We start from the raw sequence: 19,299 nt of genomic DNA, 5'->3' as shown, positions 1-19,299 counted from the left end.
TCCTTTGTTTCCCCTTCCCATCCTCCCCTTGTCCCCCTACCCAATTCTCCCCGCACCCCCCCACCAAAGTTGTAAAGTTCGTTTTCGACATAACGACTTGTACATCTCATTGTTGCAATGGGTCCACCTGTATCCCTATTTAAATGACTTGTTTTTCCCCTTCCCCTCCACAAATTATACCAACATCAAATACAGTAAAAGCAGGGGTTATACCATGGGGGAGGGACATTCAAAGCAACAAAGAAATCATCTTATAAATGTGTTAGAAACAATCGCATGAAAGAAAAAAAACATTTGAATACATATCTTAGGGTTCATTTCCCTAATGAAACTGATGTTTGCAGTTTTAGAAGAAGCACAGAGCCCTGCCCAAAGACGTCACTAGGTTTATACCTGGAGCTCAGTGTGGCCCCAAGTCTGTCCTCAGTGGCTTACCCAGTTGTTCTTTCTGACCCTATACTTCCATATAGCAAATTCCATAGCAGTCCTGTATGTCCTGTATGCATTACCCTGTATGCATACTTGCCCTGTATGCATTACCCTGCTATGATGCAAATTGTTTCTTAACTGTTCCCAGTCTGTTGGAATACATCTAAGCCATAAACTTTATAGCAAGAACGGCCGCTTAGCAAATATGTCAGGTTGCTACAGCATGTCTCATTCTAACTTTTTGGGGCACTCCCTACCACTACATTTCATTTAGGTTCTCTTCTAAAACACTACAAAGTATGATGTGCTTTGATCTTGATAGGAGTTTAAAGGAGCAGCAAAGCAAAATACTCCATGCTTGTCTGTACACACACACACACACACACACACACACACACACACACACACACACACACACACACACACACACACACACACACACACACACACACACACACACACACACACACACACACACACACACTTTCCCTCCCCCCCAAACACAAGGCCTTTAAACACCATTTGGCTTTATTTTAAAACTCCTGTGTTCACAGAGTGACTGCAGAAAGGAATTATTCAGATGTAAGGGAAGGGCAATGAGAAGCTTTATACCATTGTTCCTGGGTAGATCTTTCAGAAGATGTTGGAGGGAAAGAGGGATAGGCCTGGGTAGGTAATGTTGGCAAGAGGTACCAATTGTACCCCAGCTACAATTTCTAGGAGACATACTGTGTGTATGTGGGAGAATCGTGTCTTCAACACTTTACATCCTACACAGAAATCCATTCTGTGGGATCCCCAAGACACTGTGTGACACACCCAAGGTGGTCTGCAAGTTTCAGCTGCCCTGAGATTGGATTTCATGCTTCTGCTGTCTGAGGAGTCCTTCATACCTAACCTAGCATATAGACAGGTTGTCATGCTTAGAGCCAGCAAGGATGACGGAGTAAACAATACATAAATTTGCTATCACAGAATCTTCGCTAGGGCTACATTTATGAGAATCATACATGTGTCTGGGTGATTGGGGCATAGCTTAACAGAATATCTGCACAAGTCTAAAATTAGAAAGCTAGAATTTCCTGAAGACTGTTCTAATTTCGTTTCTTCTAGGGTTCCCTTCCTCGCCCCCTACTCAAAACTTTCCATTGTGTTGTCTCTTCAGATTCTAGTTTATATGCCTGGAAAGATGAGGAAGTCTTGATAGCTACAAAAGAAAAAAAATCAAAGAGAAAATTTTAACCTGAAAAATGACATTAGAACCTCAATACCTAGCTAAGTAAAACAAAATCCTGTCTAATCAATTTTAATAAAACCATAGGACTAAAACCCATGAGGCAAGTAATTTATAAAAGACAGGATTCTCTAGAATGAAATATATAAACCTTAAAGAAATTCTCACCGTTAGCACAACTCTTAAGAAGTTCACTTTGAGGACTGTTAGAGTGGCTCAAGCGGTAGAGCTCCTGCCTAACAAGCCTGAGGACCTGAGTTCAGACCCAGGTACCACCAGAAAATAAAACGGAAATGCAACTTAAAGTCATCTCTGCTATATCTCATACCTGCTAGGTAATGTTTTAGTGTTAGTATAAATTTATTGTTATCACTTCCTAAGTCAGGTAATAAGTACATTTCTTTTGTTTTTGGACAATGTACTTCAAATTTTTTATTTATCTTATATTTTTATTATTGTAGATATGCAGAGGGGTCACAGTTGCACAGTCAAGTAATGAGCACATTTCTTTTTGGATAATGTCACCCCTTCCCTAGCTCTCTCCCCACTTCTTGTGCCTACCCACAAATTATAGAGTTCATTTTCCACATGGTGTCTAAAGAGTACCACTGCTACATTTGTCTTTTTTTGTTGTTTTAATGATTTTTAGTGCTAATGAGATTGTGTCTTCATTGGTGTAGCTTCTCTGGAAATGAGTATCACTATAAATCATAAGCACTGTAAAGATGTTTTGGCCTTTGCTACAACAATTCCAATCTTAGAAATGCATCCTAAGGAGGTAAATCAACAGAAGTAGAAAATTTAATGAGTAACAATGGTTTCTCTATTATGCAAACAGCAAAGGAGGAGGATAGCTTTAGAAAAGGCCCAGTATTAGGAAATGTCAGTAGGTTCACACAATGGAGTTTCTTTTTTTTTTGGTTGGTCGTGGGGCTTGAACTTTGGGCTTTGGCACTGTCCATATGCTCTTCAGCTCAAGTCAAGCGCTCTACCATTGAGCCACAGCGCTACTTCCGGTTTTCTAGTGGTTTTTATTGGAGATAAGAGTCTCACAGACTTTCCTGCCCGGGGTGGCTTTGAACCGTGATCCTCAGAGCTCAGCCTCCTGAATAGCTAGGATTATAGGCATAAGCCACTGGTGCCGGGCTATGGAGTTTCTTATACCCCTAAAAAAAATTACAACAGAAAAATAAGCACAAATACAGTAGTCTTTGCTATTTCTGCAATCTATAAAAATGTGATTTCCAGTGGGAAGAGAGGCAAAATCTGACTTTAATTCAAGGGTTATCAGTGAGTTTTTAAGGAGTACTCATCAGTCTACCTAGCTCATCGGTGGTGGTATCACTTATTTTAAATGCTTGCTTGATTTCTCTCCTAATTTTTTTTCTTTGGTGTTGGCACTGTGGCTTGACCTCGGGGCTTGGCTGTTGTCCCTTAGCTTTTTCATTGAAGGCTGGCACTCTACTCCTTGAGCCACAGCTTCACTTCTGACTTTTTGGTGGGTAATGAAGAGTCTCATGGACTTTGCCATCCAGGCTAGCTTCAAATGAATGTCCTCAGCTCTCAGCCTTCTGCGGAGCTAGGATTACAGGCTAATGGATAGCATTTTCATTTTGCACAGGACTCAGGTTTGTAGCTAGACCTTCATCTTACTACAGAAATACAGACGAATAACACTAGTTTTTTAAATAGATAGGAGCTGCACACGTAAAATGAACTATAAGGCCACTCGGCTCTATTCTGTTTTGTAAATGCTTCTTCACAATGGGTATAATTTTTTTAAAGCCATTTAGCTGACATCTAGCCCCCCAAACTCTCTCTAAGCAGGGCTAATTTTAGAGTCAATTGATTCTGAAGGTTCATATCTTCAAGGGCAGTCCAAAGCACTCTTCTGTTTGTTTTTAAATAGTTAAGGGGTCTTTGGGTTTTGCATACAGCATCAATTATTTAGGAAGCCACACATCCCCAGTACCACCTCTTATTACTAATACTTGATAATGTCAGTTACAAACCCCTCCCTTCTGCAGCATGTTCCAGGAACTGAGCTTTTTTTTTTTTGTCTTATATAACTTGAATGGTTCTTTTACATATCAAAAGCCCTGCAACAGAAAGTAATTTGTATTTGCAAAGGATCGGTTGTAAATATGATTTACGAACAACATTTCTCAATTGTTATCACCGTGGTTTTGTGTGATCACCCCTTGGGTGAACAGAGCCCGGTCCATAATGAGAAAGTTGGCAGATCTCATCGCTGCGTGTGCGTCCTGGTGGCCGCTACCAGCCAGGGCTCGTGTTTTGCCTTGTTTACAGCTGACAGCGTTATTATTCTGATTGGGGCTCTGCTCTCTTATCATATTGTTGCGTTGAGCGAGCCTTTCCCTCTCCATTTGTGTTTCCTGGCAGGGCTTTTCTTGCCTTATTGACAGTTTGTAAAAATATGCATTAATTTGGAGTTTCAAGCATGTATCATGGTGTCTCTTTGCTGTGTTTGCTTGAAGTTGATTAATGATAGACCCTCGCTGGGGGTCGTCCTCTGAGAGTTCTTTCACAGGTTCTGCATGTTAACTAGCAAAGCAGAACACACAGCAAGCCATGATTAGCCCAGCTCCTGTGCTCAGTAGTCCCCGCCAACTGCTGTCGTAGTACAGAGTCTCATTTCACGTAATTATTTGAAGATTGGTACTCATCCACCCAGGCTTCTGTTCGGGGGTCCTGTTCCCCTATACTCACCTTGAGGACCAGCAGCATCACCTGGGAGATCGTTAGGAATGCAGAGTCTTGGGCATCATCGCCCAACTGGGGGTCCGGCTCAGGTGATTCGTGTGTGTGTGTGTGTGTGTGTGTGTGTGTGTGTGTGTGTGTGTGTGTGTGTGTGTGTGTGTGTGTGTGTGTGTGTGTGTGTGTGTGCAAACAGGAGCACTGGCTCAAGAGAGGGCAGGCCTGCTTCTGTCCAGAGCATCACGACACAAACCAACCTTCTGCCCTGGTGCTAATGTGCGATCTCTGTGCCCTCTAGTATGGGAACTCTCAGAATGTGACAACTGAGCAATGGAACTTAGATTGAAGCAGGTATTCCCTCATTTGAAAGAAGGACATGTGGCCAGGGGCAGCCTGTACAGGAAGCGATGTCGTCGTGTGATATAGCTTTCAGGTTGCTCTATGGAGCAGCAGCTAGAAAGCATCTCCCACTGAACCTTTGCTGTTCGTTTTGTTCTCCAGGCATCCTGTACACGTCAAAGAAGAGCCCCTGGATCCAGAGGAAGCTGAAGGGCCTCTGTCCTTAGTGACAACAGCTAACCACAGTCCGGATTTTGACCAGGACAGAGATTACGAAGATGAAGCAGTACATGAGGACATGGAGTGAACATCTGGGTGGGCTGACTCCCCCCTCCTCCTCTTCCTCCTCCCTGCTCCCCCCACCCCAGAGTGAAGATCGGAAAAAAATAAAAGGAAAACAAAACAAACAAACACACAACACGTCAGAAGTTACAGTGAAGTCGTTCTCCATTTGTTGTACAGTCTGGAGGATTTTTCACTACATTTTGACAACTCTGAAATGTGTTAACTCTTAGTGCCATCGAGAATCCCATTTGGGAGTATTTTTGATTTTTCTACTTTTTGTTGAAAACAGGAATTTGTACTCTGTGCATCGGATGGACTTGTTTGGTACTGGGGATTTTCCTCTCAACAGTCAACATCAGTGTTGTATATTTGCTGATCGGATTCACTTTTTAGCAGCAGACTTTGAACTGCAGTCCTTGCCAACATTGGACACTGAGGACGGCCTACTTGAGCTTGTGCCCTTGAGCTGTAGACCAAGCCTTTACCCAGAATTCAAGGATTTCAATGGACGACCTATTTGCACAGTACTGCATGTTGAATGAATATCACTGCCTTTTAACTCTTTTTTGTTTTTGTTTGTTTTAATTTTTTTTCTTCCAGTTGGGATGGGAAAGGCCTTTGTGTGTGTGTATTGGGGGGAGGGGTTAAAAAATAATTATCCCAGACTTTTTAATGTATTGCTTTTTTTTTTTCCTCCTTTGCTTCTACTATACCATTTTTAAGTTCTGACCTCAGGCCTCCATTTGGGGCCCATGGCCTCTTAGAGGCTTCAAGTTTTCTGTACCTTGTGATGAATGTTAATAGGTGTTTTTATTATACAAAGCTGAATGTCATTTCTTGTTTGTAGTTTTCTGTCACTCATTCCATTTTTTTCCCACAGATATCTCCACGTTTCTCTCAAGTCAGAAAACATTCCGGGTATTTTTTTTTTTTTTTTTGGTTTTTCATTTTTTTTTTCAGTCTTTTTCAAAAACTAAAACAAAACAAAAAAAGTCCCAAATGCTGCACTCTACCATGAAAGCCCCTCACATAGGCGTGTGACACCCTGCCAGAAAGAGAATGAATGACAGAAGAAGAAGAAAAAAATAGAGACGCACTCTTGGAACAATGCAGACTCATTCCACAAAGCAGTATTGAGGGTAGTAAGGGAATTGTTTTGGAGTTCTTTTTTTTTTTTTTTTTTTTTAAGAAAAAAAAATTCTAGTAGCCATCATTCTAAATGACTGCCACAGCATTCTACCAAGTCAAGGAAACATAGACAGCACTAGAAAGAATAATAATAATGAAACGAACCCTTAATAATGACCCTGACAATGTGGCCGAGAAAGTGGAGAGAGCCAGTGGACTCGTGTGATTATAGCCAGCCCGGGTTGCTTTGTTTGGGGTAAAAAAAAAAAAAAAAAAAGACCAAAAGGCGGCCAGCTTCTCTGAGCAACTTTGCTGTGTGTGGTAGCCTGGTATATCTATAATTCAGACCTGCTTGGTGGCATTAATCTGTTGGAATGCAAATGAGACTTGTTATGGGGAGTTAATGAGGACGGAGTTCAGCAAATACTAAAGTGTTCATTTCAAATGTGCAAATTCCGTACTGCAGTTCAGTTTGCTATGCAATGGATTCACACCACCCCGGTATCACAAACTAACACAAGATGACATCAGGGTGACAAGGGCTCCTGGCAACCCAGGCTTCAGGAGACCCACACTGGTCCTCAGAACATGATAGCTCTGGGTCAGTATGTCCTCGGTCCTGGCCAACCCTTCTAGACTTCCACTTTGCACCCCATACCCACTTACCCCGTCATTTATTTATCTGGGACCGTAGCTTTCATTCTGTTTTAGTTTGAGAACCTTCCCCCCCCCCAACCCACCCCAGAGGTTAATTTATATTCTTTGTACCTTTTATTTCTAAAATTACCAAAGATGTTACACAAAGGTAAATTAAGTTCTCTGTTTTATGCTTTATCTAATGAAGCCAAATATCCTCTTCTTGTTGATCCAAGGAGGTGAAAGAATTTAGAGGCAAATGGTAGAAACAGGCTATTGCTAATCCGGGAAAGAGAACTGCTCCTTCGTCCTAGCAGAGTAAATTTAGTAGACCAAGTAGGTAATGGAACCAAAGTTGTTACTTTTTCCTAGTTCTTCTTCTCCTTCTTCTTCTTCTTCTTCTTCTTTTCTTTCTTGTTTTTCTGCACCTGAACAGAGACCAAAACTCAAGTCTTGAAAGACTGAAGATTAAAAACAGCACACATTTCTACTTGCTACAAAGGAATGGAGTCCCCTGTCCAAAAAAGAAAGAAATGAATGTATGCCACTGAAAATTAGGATAGCCAGCAGAGGAGACAGGATGAAATTCAGAACAGAAAAGCGACAATTAAACTAGACCACCTTAGTAATAGTTTTAGAAAAAAAAAATTTAGTATTTTTTTAAAAAAGATCATGCACCACTTTTGTTTAAGGAATGTGTTGTATTCCTTGTTCCCTACATCCATTTTGGTTTACCTTGATCTATATTCCCAGTTTTCGTGGTTTTTTTTTTTAATTTCTAGTTGCTTTGTTTTTATTATTTGTTTATTTGGAATATGCTTTGGTCAGCATTTTTCATGTGAGCAAAAAGTAACACTCCCATCCGCTCCGATGCTTGGTGCAAAACCATCTTTGGCAGTTTCTCTGGGAGCCTCCCTCTGCTTTCTGTCACAAGGGTAGCGTGTGGCCACTCGTGGCTGCTTTTTCCTTCTGCCAGGCAACTTCATGGCGTGCAGGCAGTAGCCGGCTAGGGTCAAGGGAAGGGAGCCCTGCGCTTCTAAACTGAGTGGTTGCTGGTTAGTTCGGTATTCAAAAGAGGATAAAAATCTGGTAGATTAGTTCATCCTGAGCATGTGTAGCTAGACATGAGTAAAGAGAACAGCATGAAAAACTGTTAGTACGCATACCTCAGTTCAAACCTTTAGGGAATGATTAAAATTAAAAAAAAATACATTTCACTCAGTTGCACTTAGTCGTACGTCTTGCATGCTTAGTCTAAAGACTGTAGCAAAAACAAAAAACAAAAAAAAGAAAAAAAGAAAAATTAGATTTTTTTACAAATCTTTGCAGGTCTCACAGCCTTGCAGAAGAACCAACTGAAAAAAAAAAATTCCTCAGGCTTTACAGCAAGCAAATTTCACTATGATTTTTACAGTTCTGATTCTGTATCCCTTGGGGGGGTGTTCCAGTCGCTTCTTTAGGATGGGGTTTATTATGTTGTACATATATCCCGACAATGTGTCTGTGAATCTTTGTCTTTTTTGGGGGAGGGCGGAGGGTGGTTCTTTTTTTAGATATTGTTCCTAAAAAGGAATAAATGCATACACCTGTTTGTCAAAACACCTTTGCTTTTTTTTTTGTGCAACTGCTTTATATTTACAATATTAAAAAATATATATATATCTTTGGGAAAAAAATACTACTGTATGTATTGGAACTGCAGAATTTGCTGCACATGTATTTTATTTTAGGTATCCTTGCTTTATGAATCTTGGATGACATTTCCTGACATGTGGGAGGGAGAAACTCCCTAAGTTTATTATTATTATTATTATTTTTGCTTTTAAATTGTAACATAGTTGACAGATTCCCCCCCCCCCCCCATTCTCATTGATTGGAGCATTTTGTACAGGTTTTTGTGTGTGTGCGCGCGCGTGTGTGCGTGTGTTAAATATGTTTTTTGATACATTCCTATCCCTGTGTTTATTCTACCACAGCCTTCCGGGCTATCTTTAAACAAGGTCATACATTTGAAAAGAGAAAAAAATGTTATTTAAAAAAAATTTCTCCTGCTGCAGTCAATATTTTGCATGCTGAAACTCCAAGGTCACACTTTCACAGTTTATATCAGTAAAGTGGTTAATTATGGGGTGTGTCAACAATGGAGATTTGTATAAAAAAAATCTTTACAAGGTGCCACAACGTAAAAACAATTATTTTTTCAAAGAAAAGCATACATCAGGGAAGGAATTCCATCCGGTAAATGCACTGTCAGGAATGGGAAGACTCCCGCTGCTCCCTAGACTCAGTCCTTGTGAGATGAGGTGGGCTGCCATATTGGACCAGGAACAAAATGAAATAGCCAGGCACTTAAAGTGACCACAAGTCTTGCTCCCTTGGGATAGCACCATACTCCCAGCATCCCAGCAGACCTCATAAAGAAGCCTGCATTTTCACCAAAAAATAGGATATAAGATTTTTTGTTTCTAATTCTCTCATACATACCCACAATTAAAAAATTATTTCCCAGTCCATCTGACTTCCATTTCCAAAGACACAGTACATACACTGTGCTTGTAAAGATTCAGAATCTGTTTGGTCTATTTCTAGTCATGGGATAGTTTCCTGATAGTCTGGATTTTTTTTCTTTTACCAGTCACTTTCACTTTTTTTTATCTTTAGAGCCAAACTGGCAATGTTGAAGTCATCTATTGGGCCCACGGTAGCTAGCTCATGCCATCTCTCCTGCAAACCTTAAATGGGATGCCTAGTCTGCACCAGGCACCTTTGTGCACTGCCAGTAATACGGATTTCTTTTTGTTTTGTTTTGATAAGGCACAAAAGAAACTCATTCCTTGACATCAACTGTAATTCCATCATTCCATGTCTGTGGATACAGACAATTGGGGGGGAAAAAGTGTCGTCAGTACTAATTACATGATAGCATTCTCAAATGCAATAAAAATGCGGATTCAACACTGGGAGACAAAGTTGCTACAGCCTAAGTCCCCTCCTCCTCCCCCCCCCCCGCCCCCCCACTTCTGACCTGCTCATACTGTCGGTTGGGCACACGCTTCATGTTCATCACCAACTACTCCAATACAGGATTAAAATCAATCTCAGCTAAATGCTTTTATGAATCACCAGAAAAGGTTAAAGAAAGCTCTTATCCTCAAAGTAAGATTTCCAGGTGAAGGTGTCCATTTCAAGAGCTGGGAATGGGGTGGAGAGAAGGAGACCAAATCAAAGGAGGGAGCTCCGTTCTTTGGAGGGATGCACACGATTTCTCTTCATCAAATTTTATAAAGAAAAACAAAATGTTTAATAACTAGCATTAAGAGCAAACTAAAATTTCAGAGGAAAGCAATTTCATGAATAATTCATTGGAATTTCACATCTGCAAGATTAGTCATCCAAATAAAATGCTAATGTCAAAAACATGCACCGTCTATAATATTCTCATCAAGAAATCCTTTTGCATATAATGATAAATGCTTAGATTAGAACAAATGATTTTATAAAAATATTCGATCAAAACTCAGCTAGATAACTGCACTCACAGGAAAAAGCAAGACCAGGGTGCCTAAATATCCCAGGAAAACAACCTTGATTTGGAGATTCTTTTAAAATTTCATACCTTTATAAAGATGTGTCATTTCTTACACACACACACACACACACACACACACACACTAAGGAGTGATGAATTCAAGAACCATCTTTCAGCATGACTTTTACTGCTAGTATATTGAAAGAAGCACTTTAAAGAGCCCAGACCACAGTAACATAAACCCATTACGTATATAATTCCGAGGATCCAATGCAAGTCTAGGAATTATTTGAAAATTAACCTTGCCATCTTTATTAGTCAAAACATGAGCCGATGCTGAGGAGCATAACATAAATGTTCCTTTCCCATACTTTTTCCTTCAATTGCTGGAGACACCCATTCATCTTAAGAAAGTTTGGATGTTGTTTTTCTTGCTAAACCTAGTAGATTTTTCTATTGCCAATGAGTATCCTCTTCTCATAAACATTTCTGACAATCTGGAACCCCTCTAGTCTGCTAATTAGCAAAATGTTTGAACCTTGCATGCTCACCTGGCTACTATCAGGGTTAATTGAAATCCCCTTAATTGCTAGGCTTCAACATAAATACTGCTTACAGCATGTACCAGTTAAGTTAGATATACATACAAATTTCTGGAATTAAAGAATTCAAATCGAGTATGATGCTCTGCAGCATAATAGTAAAGATTTTGCTGGCTGATAGGCAGTACATTTTAAATTGTATTTCAGGAATTGTTCCAAAGGAAGAATACTTAACATATTTATTTCAGGACTGCCACTCCGGATAATCAAGGCATTGAAGCCAAAATATCGGTTCTTCTATGGAGGAGGGTGGGGTACGCAAAGAGCATATAAACAAGAGTTAATTTCACACCAACACAGGCAGCTGCAGAATAGTAACCACCTCTCCCTCCCCATTCCCTTCAAAAATAAAGGATGAAAACAATACCTAATTAGCCTTTCTTATTAAATTCTGTCTTCTTCGATATCACCTATTTATGTACAGAGTAATAATCACAATTTATCTTTTATCTTTATTGTAGTTGAGTTAAATAAAATATCCTTTATTCAAATAAGGTGAAGTTGAGTCTTAAATCTTCATTTTAAAGCATTGACTGATGGATGAAAGATTTAAGACAGAATTCACCTTGGAGGAAAATAAAATTAGATACAAAAACTGATTTAACCTTGGAACAATATTTGTATTAGAAAACCATCACTCTAGATGTAACTTATATTTTTAAAAAGGATTTTGTTTTTTTTAAAAAAAATCACAAATCTATATTGACATTTCCATTCTGGTTGTGAAATCCCATTTGATGCTTTATACCAAAATATATTTATCCATCAGAAGTTTGGATGGTCTTCTCTTTTTTTCTTCCTTTCTTCAAGCTGAGACCAAGAAGATAGGGAGGGAAAAAGGCAAGCTTCAAGTTATAATGCTAATTTGAAGGTAACCGGCCTTTCAAGAATTAATTTCATCCAGAGCAATAATCATTATTTACAGCGTGTGACATTTTTATCACTCATCATATTAGCAAATTTCCATTGAAAATGCTAAAATGGTTCGTCATAAGGCAGATAACTGCTCTAGCTGTAAAAATGACCAATACAGTGGCAGTACTCAAACATTAAATTATACTGTAATTAATAAAGACAGTTAAACTGTCTACTAGCAACAGCAATTTAGGTAACCACATTTGATCAGCTATAAATTGTAACTACATTAAAATTCCTGAAATATTAGCAATATGGATTACTTGATGGAAGTTGCTGGTGATCACTAATTCTTTTCTTTTTTTTTTTTTTAAACAACGGAAGTCCAGGTCATGTTGAGCACAAATCCATGGGCGAAGATCAAGCCATAGCACTTTTAATCTTGTGAAACAAGCAATTACAAATAGTTGCATCGATTTGTTAAAAAGCTTTAGGTGACATAAATTGTTTCCTGTTTAGCTTATTGCTCTGATACATAAATGTCACCATGTCCGGTATTAATTAGAGCCATTGAAGGATACAGGGTGGCCGATATGGCTTCTAATCAAGAATTTGTCAGTCCTTTTGTGAACCTTCTCAGGGACTGCTCTCCCTGCTCATTTCTCATTAGTGACAGAGGAAAGAAAAACTATTTTGTTATGTGAAGTCTTCAACATTGGCTTGATTTTTTTGTTTCAAAAACGCAGGATTTCAGACTTTCCTTCTATTTGACACAAAACACCACTTTTTTTTTTTTTTTAAAAAAAAAAGCTCCTCAAAACAGAATAATATTTACAAGGTATTTTTAGCCCTTGACAAGCTAACACCGTTCACCTTCTCAATATAGGGTACTATGTGTGTTTCCTTGGGTTTGTATTTCGACATTTACAATGCAATTTTAAATGGCTTGTACTCATATTGACTTAACATCAATCAAATGTATCATATATACTTTCTTTAGGTTGGCATGCCATTTAGAAAAATATGTGAGATTCTGGGGCAGGGGAAGCCTGGAGAAAATTTATTAAAGAGAAGTTTTTACTGTAACGGAATATTAATCTAAGCCAATGCTCATTTGCTATTAAGCCAATCCTTCCTTAACATACGCATGCTTTTTATTATTTTGCACTTACGCAAAAAATTCCACATTCAAAGACTTTCCATCTAGTCGAGTCAGGAGTATCTCTGGAAGGAGAGATGTCAAGAAATCTTCACCTCTAAGAAGACAAAGAATGTTTGCCCAGTAGGCAAAAAGCATGCGCTCACCAGACGTAGAAAAGACACTGGTCAAGGGGCAGAGTAGGGAGAAACAATTATTCTTTAAATCCATTCGCATTTCTCCTTCAGCAGCACACAGATGAAAATGTTTGATTTGCAACATAAAAGATTCATTAATTACCACTTGAATATTTAAAGCTATTTTGCAGTCTAACAGACATAGCTAAAGCAGTGAATTAAAACCTCTAATAAAATTGTAAAAATATTTCAGTAAGTTTACCCGTGTTATGATTTTAGGGGGAGATTCAAGCATTCTTACGGGATGGCATCTTTAACAATGTTGAAGTATGTATTTTGAAGACAGGAGCTAGGAGTTGACAGAATAACTTGCTTTAAATGTTTACTGATCATTTAATTCAAACTTGTTACCTTATTACTCCCATTAATATATACATATTGATAGATGTAGATTTCTATAGATAGATAGATATAGAATTTATAGATATATAAAAGCTACCTAAAAGGTTTGAACATTGTGTGTGTGTGTGTGATTCAGACAGTTCTTTTAAAATTGTTCAGCACTGAGGGGTTTTTAGAAGCTATCCCATAGCAGTAATTCCCTTCCTATCTAATGCATCTGATCTAAAATCACCCAAGCTTTGTACTGTGGCATAGCTGTCCCCGCCACCCTCTGCCCAGCGTGATTGATCCATCCAGATGCCTGAGGCTGCTTCAGGGTTTGCATCTTAGAATCCTCAACCCTAGACCACTCTGGGGAGATTCTTGGAAACCAAGCCCTAAGCAAACTGGATACCAAGTTACCTTTTCCTGCCCTCGTGATGAGCAACAGGCTTGGCTCTCAATTCCTTCATCTTCTGGTTTCTCGGTTTCCTCTTCCCATTTATGGAGAACATTTAACTAAATGATGAACAGGATTCCTTTTCATTGTAAAGCTCTAAAATTTTAATAATACACACCCCCCCCCCTCCCACCCCGGGGACATTTTCTAGAGGAAATCATCAGCAAAAAAAAAAAAAAGTAGTGAAGCACTCTATTTTTCACCAGTGTTGTAGGGTGATCTTAGCCCTGCCTGGTACTATGTTGTATTAGGAGCCAATTGTGCTCACGGACATAAAGGCGGCAGCCATTTACCCACCCACCAGAAACCACTGAATGAGCAACTCAAATGCCACAGTGAACATCTAACCGAGTTAGACGCTGGCCTGAGGGCATGGCCCCTCATGGTCCTCATGGAAAAGAGTTCCACATGACTAGTACTGCAGTGTACTCAGTGCTAAGCACTTGGGGAGGGGTGTTCAGGAATACACAGGGAGGCTCCCTAACTGCTGTGGGCAACGAGAATCTTCTCAACCGGGCACGGCGGCCCGCGCCTGTCATCCTAGCTACTCAGGAGGCTGAGATCTGAGGATCGCAGTTCGAATCCAGCCAGGGCAGGAAAGTCCTTGAGACTCTTATCTCTAACCACCAGAAAATCGGAAGTGGTGGTGAGGCTCAAGTGGTGGAGCCCTGGCCTTGAGCGAAGAAGTTCAGGGACAGCGCCTAGAGCCCTGACTGCAGGCGCCAGGCCTGCCAAACAGGAGAGGGTCCTCAGAACGCCTGACAGTTCCACCGCACAGGGTATCTGAGCTTATGCAAGCAGAAAGAGGGAGGGGAACGTTCTGAACAGAGGGAGGAAAATGCTTGTGGGGGTCATGTGACAGAGATCACCTGATGCTCCATAACAAGACACCGTACGAGCACATGACCCCCCAGTCATGTGACTCCTTTTCTCCTGACCTGTGTCAAGGTCACTGTCTGGTATTCTCATAAGTGTTAATGTCGGTGCTTTGCAGAGTCTAGCTGCTGGTGGGCAGCACTAGGAAACATAGCCACCACTGGGCCATGACTCTTGCCTTGTCCCTCTCCACCTCTTCTTCCCTAACACCTGGAAGGTGTTCCCTTTGCCAACATCCCTTTTCTTCAGCTCCTTCTATGACCTCATGCCATCCTTCCTTGCAGGCTCCCACTTAAAATCACAGAGTAGAAGCCCTTCTTGATCATGCAAGTATGAACAGCACCCATACTGTCTCCCTTAGGTAATACTGCCTGACTCTTGCCCATGCCAGAATGGCTATATGTATGTTGAATACTGTCTTGGTTTCCTCGATGCAGTAAAGAAGATGACCATAGGCAATGCTTGGTCCTATGAACTCAAACCAGTGTCTCCTGCCTCACTATAAGAAAAGTCTAGAGAAGAACTCTGATTAGCTTAATCTGTGTTATCTTTCTCATTCTTTCTTTCTTTCCAGCCATGAATCTTGAACTCAGGATCTGGGCACTGTCTCAACTTTTCTGCTCAAGGCTAGCACTCTACCACTTTGAGCCACAGCTGTACTTCCAGTTTTAGGTGGTTAATAGGAGATAAGAGTCTCACTGACTTTCCAACCCAGGCTGTGTTCAAACTGTGATACTCAGATCAGTCAGGAGAGAAGAAAAGAGCCAATGGTGATGTCTCAGGGTTATAATAAACTGCTAGAACACAGAGAAGCTTTCTTAATCTGTGAAGATGACAGGAGGGACAGGCTTAAGGGAATGTTAGGAGAGCTGCTGACACATTTAACCCAAGATTCCTCCTGACCATCTAGCACTGGTAAACCCACAGCTGAGTCTGGTTGTGGGCAGGGGTAGGTTTAAGACACAAAACATATGTTAGTTTCTTTTGACAATTCTTCCATTAAAATGGAATCTAATTTGGAGAAAGTGATGTTTGCATTGAGTAAAATCAATAAATCATTCTGGCCCCAATATCAGGAGATGTGTTGAATGAATTTAAAACAGTTGTCCTTTGGGAAAAAAATTGTCTATTTGGATTAGGGCAAGAAATCATGTTAGCTTGTTCAGTTATTGTTTAGTTTTAACTTTTTTGGTCAGTACTGGCACTCAAACTCAGCCTGGGCACTGTCTCTTAGTTTTTTTTACTCAAGGCTGGTGCTCTACCACTTGATCCACAGCTCCACTTCTGGCCTTTTGGTAGTTAATTGGAGATAAGTGTCTCACAGACTACATTTAAAGTGTCCAGGCTGTACTTAAACCTTGATCCTTAGATCTAAGCTTCCTGACTAGCTGACAGGTATGAGCTACTGGGCCCAGCTCTGTTCAGTCTGTAAAGCAAAATTCCTTTTGTATTATGAGAACTTTTAATTGTGCGCATAGCAGGAGGGAGAAGGGAGAAGAAGCCAGCATGCCTATTTGTTTGCAAACAATTTCCAAACTCAAATTTCATTTTCTGGGTTGGACATGTTAAAAGAGATAGTAATTCAAAAATAAACATTTTCAAGAAAAGCTCAGTTCATCTTCGGTTCATTCTCTCTTCGAAGTCCTTCCTTAATTACAAAACGTGCATAACCCATTTCCTTTGGTGTGCATAAAGGTGTGTAATTAAACCATCAGCATAATACCTATCTCCATGTAAAACCCGCACTTATGAACTTTAACTGCTGAATAAAAACTCCTATTACATGACCATTAAGTATTATGAATAAAGCAAGTCATGGTAGGACTTGATTAATTTTTATGCACTATGGATTGTGTCTAGAAGAAATTTGATTGTGGTAGATCTTTTCCCAGGCAACCCACAGCCTTGCATGACTTCACCTCAGGAAGGATATGCACCAAGTTGGCGCCAGAAAAGGACATGTGACCTCATTATGGACACCTGGCCAGCAGCTGCTCTTAGATTCTCTTGGTTCCAAGAGAAATATCAGATCACACCAATGAATTGCAATCTACTTCGCATTGGAGAATAAGCAGGGACCAGGAGAAGGCAGGGAAAAAATACATAATTTGGGTACAGTTTACAACGATGACAATGTTTTAACTCCATACATAGGTGTTTTATATATATATATACATATATATATATATATATATATATGGTTAATACACAATAGTTAGAAGACTAATGATCTTCTATGTGGATTCTAAGAATCCCATCAACATCTAAAGCAAGTAGCTGAAGAAGTCACATCATACAATTCCATTTTCATGACATTTCCAATCATCACAGTGAGGCAGCATTTCATTTAAGAGTATGGCCACAGTAGGGATGTGGTTTCCTCCAGAGGGAAAGAATAAAAGCTGCATAACTGCAGAGGGTGTAAGAAAGAGGTTCATGGTTTAGGCATTGATTTGTGTTCATTTTGTGCTATGTTTTAAGCTGTTTATTATATGGTGATCACCACTATTAACTACTCTGTGCGTGCGTGCGTATGTGCGTGTGCGTGTGCGTGTGCGTGTGCGTGTGCGTGTGTGTGTGTGTGTGTGTGTGTGTGTGTGTGTGCGCAATACTGGGGCTTTGAACTCAGGACCCGGGCACTGCCTCTTAGCTTCTTTTGCTCAAGCCTGTGACACTACCACTTGAGCTACACTTCCACTTCTTTTTTGTTTTGTTTTTCTTTTTCTGATTAGGAGATAAGAGTTTCATGAACATTCCTGCCTAGGCTGAGTAGCTAGGATACAGGATTATAGGCATGAGCCACCATTGCCTATTTATTACTATTACTACTAGTAGTAATGCTAGTAAGAAAAGAAGTACCATGTTCTTAATCTAGTATATCCTATACCTGTTGGTTCTAGAAGTTTCTGTAAGCCTCTAACAGCTAAAGCAAGAGGTAACAATTATTCGAAATGACTCCACAGAAGTTGACAGATGACATCAGCCAGGACATAGAAGATTCACACATAACTTTGCCAATCATAGCGGGTGGTAGCCATCTTTTCTGTTGATATCCAAGTGCCCTCCAGATGCCTAGCCTGAGAACCATGGAGACATTCACAACGCTGATAAGCAACAACATAATGGAGATACTACCTCCCTGTAAGCCCAGCTCTCGAGTTCACTATCATCAGTCATCCAAGTTAACATGTTCTAAGCTGCCAATCAGACCACTGGAAAATGCTTGAAACATGTACTTCTCAGGTCAAGCAACAAACCCTGAGAGGGAAGCCTGTGGTTTCTAAGTCTCCTGACCCACCTGATTTGAATTTGTGCAGTGGAAACAGAACTGTGTTTGTGCTCACTGCGCCACTGACTTCCATGTATAATATTTGCTTTGGGTTTGAAGATGCTGTGAGGGTTGAAAAGTAAAAAAAAAAAAAATCAAATAAATCAGGTTCCTGCATTTTTCTGGCTCAGGCAAATCAGAGAGGCCCTTTTCAGTTGCTGGAGTTCTTTGGCTGTGACACAATCCTCTTAATGGCTAGGAAGGCAGGCGTGTGATTGCTATGATTCACACTTTAAGGGAAGTGGGTGGGAGGTGAGAAGGACCATTTCCTTCCTCTCTTGTCATCTGTGCACGTTCATGAAATGGAAACAGGCCCACCTTTAGGACTGAGAGGAGACTGCCTTCTTCCCATATGAGGAAGGAAAGGGTCATGGAAGGGTGGTTCCATCAGGAGCTGACTTTCCCTACTCCACAATCCTCTCCGAACAGGGAAATGTATTGAACTTTACTATATACACAGCCTATCTTAAGGCATTTGAATCTTACCTGATGTAAGGCAGCTGCCATCTTTCTTGCCCCTTGCAAGAAGGAAGAAGACCCAAGGCTAGTTATATGGGATGAAGTAGACAGGCCATTTCAACTCACATTTTTGCCAAATTATGAAACCCAATATTATAACCAGTAATAAAACACACATATGGTCCTACTAGCAATCTGACTTGTTTTTCCTCAGTTGAGCCTAGAGAAAGGAGGGTAAAACCTCGAGAAAGAGGGTGTGCTCCTTCATATTCCTCAGACCACCATGCAGGTCATTGGCTGACCGTTGGTTTTGATTAGTAGCTTGAAATGAAAAATTAATGTTAATCAATAGGTATGGTCCTAGAGACACATGGGAGAATCAAAACACCAACACAGGAGTCGAATATGACACTCGTAGGACAATATCACTTAATATTTACTAAGCACTAAAAACTCTGTGCCAGGTACTATTTGTACTGATTCATTTAATTCGCCTATCAGAACTCTACTAGGTAGGCTTTTTATCATCCCATTTTACAGATAAAGAAATAGAAGGTCAAAGAAGGTCAGTAGCCATATTGCATTCAGAGGCCAAATTCATTTCCTTTGCCAACATATTGGTTTGCCAAGACATGATAAGTGTGATAAGTGTAGGGTGCATGGGAGCATTTAATACACTTACAACACCCTTCCATTATACAAGCATTCGTTCTGTAAGAGTTAACCCAGTGCATTCTGGATGCTAATGACTTTCATAGCTATTAA

General features: G+C 40.1%; 1 protein-coding gene across 6 annotated transcripts in view; it reads left to right on the top strand.

The window, feature by feature from the left end:
* Positions 1–8,716, top strand: part of Foxp1 (forkhead box P1) — a 606,957-nt gene extending 598,241 nt beyond the window's left edge. For all 6 annotated transcript variants that reach the window (XM_042679678.1, XM_042679674.1, XM_042679675.1 and 3 more), the window contains one exon: positions 4,883–8,716. In XM_042679678.1, coding sequence (XP_042535612.1) covers positions 4,883–5,027 — 145 coding nt within the window. In that variant the 3' untranslated portion in view covers positions 5,028–8,716. The remainder of the gene's footprint in view (positions 1–4,882) is intronic.
* The last annotated feature ends 10,583 nt before the right edge of the window (positions 8,717–19,299 follow it).

This window comes from Dipodomys spectabilis, unplaced genomic scaffold, assembly GCF_019054845.1.
Source record: "Dipodomys spectabilis isolate Male_0828 unplaced genomic scaffold, ASM1905484v1 ptg000054l, whole genome shotgun sequence".
In the NCBI taxonomy this organism is placed as follows: domain Eukaryota; kingdom Metazoa; phylum Chordata; class Mammalia; order Rodentia; family Heteromyidae; genus Dipodomys; species Dipodomys spectabilis.
The sequence above is the reverse complement of the archived record's forward strand: the minus strand, read 5'-3'. Positions and strand labels throughout refer to the sequence as shown.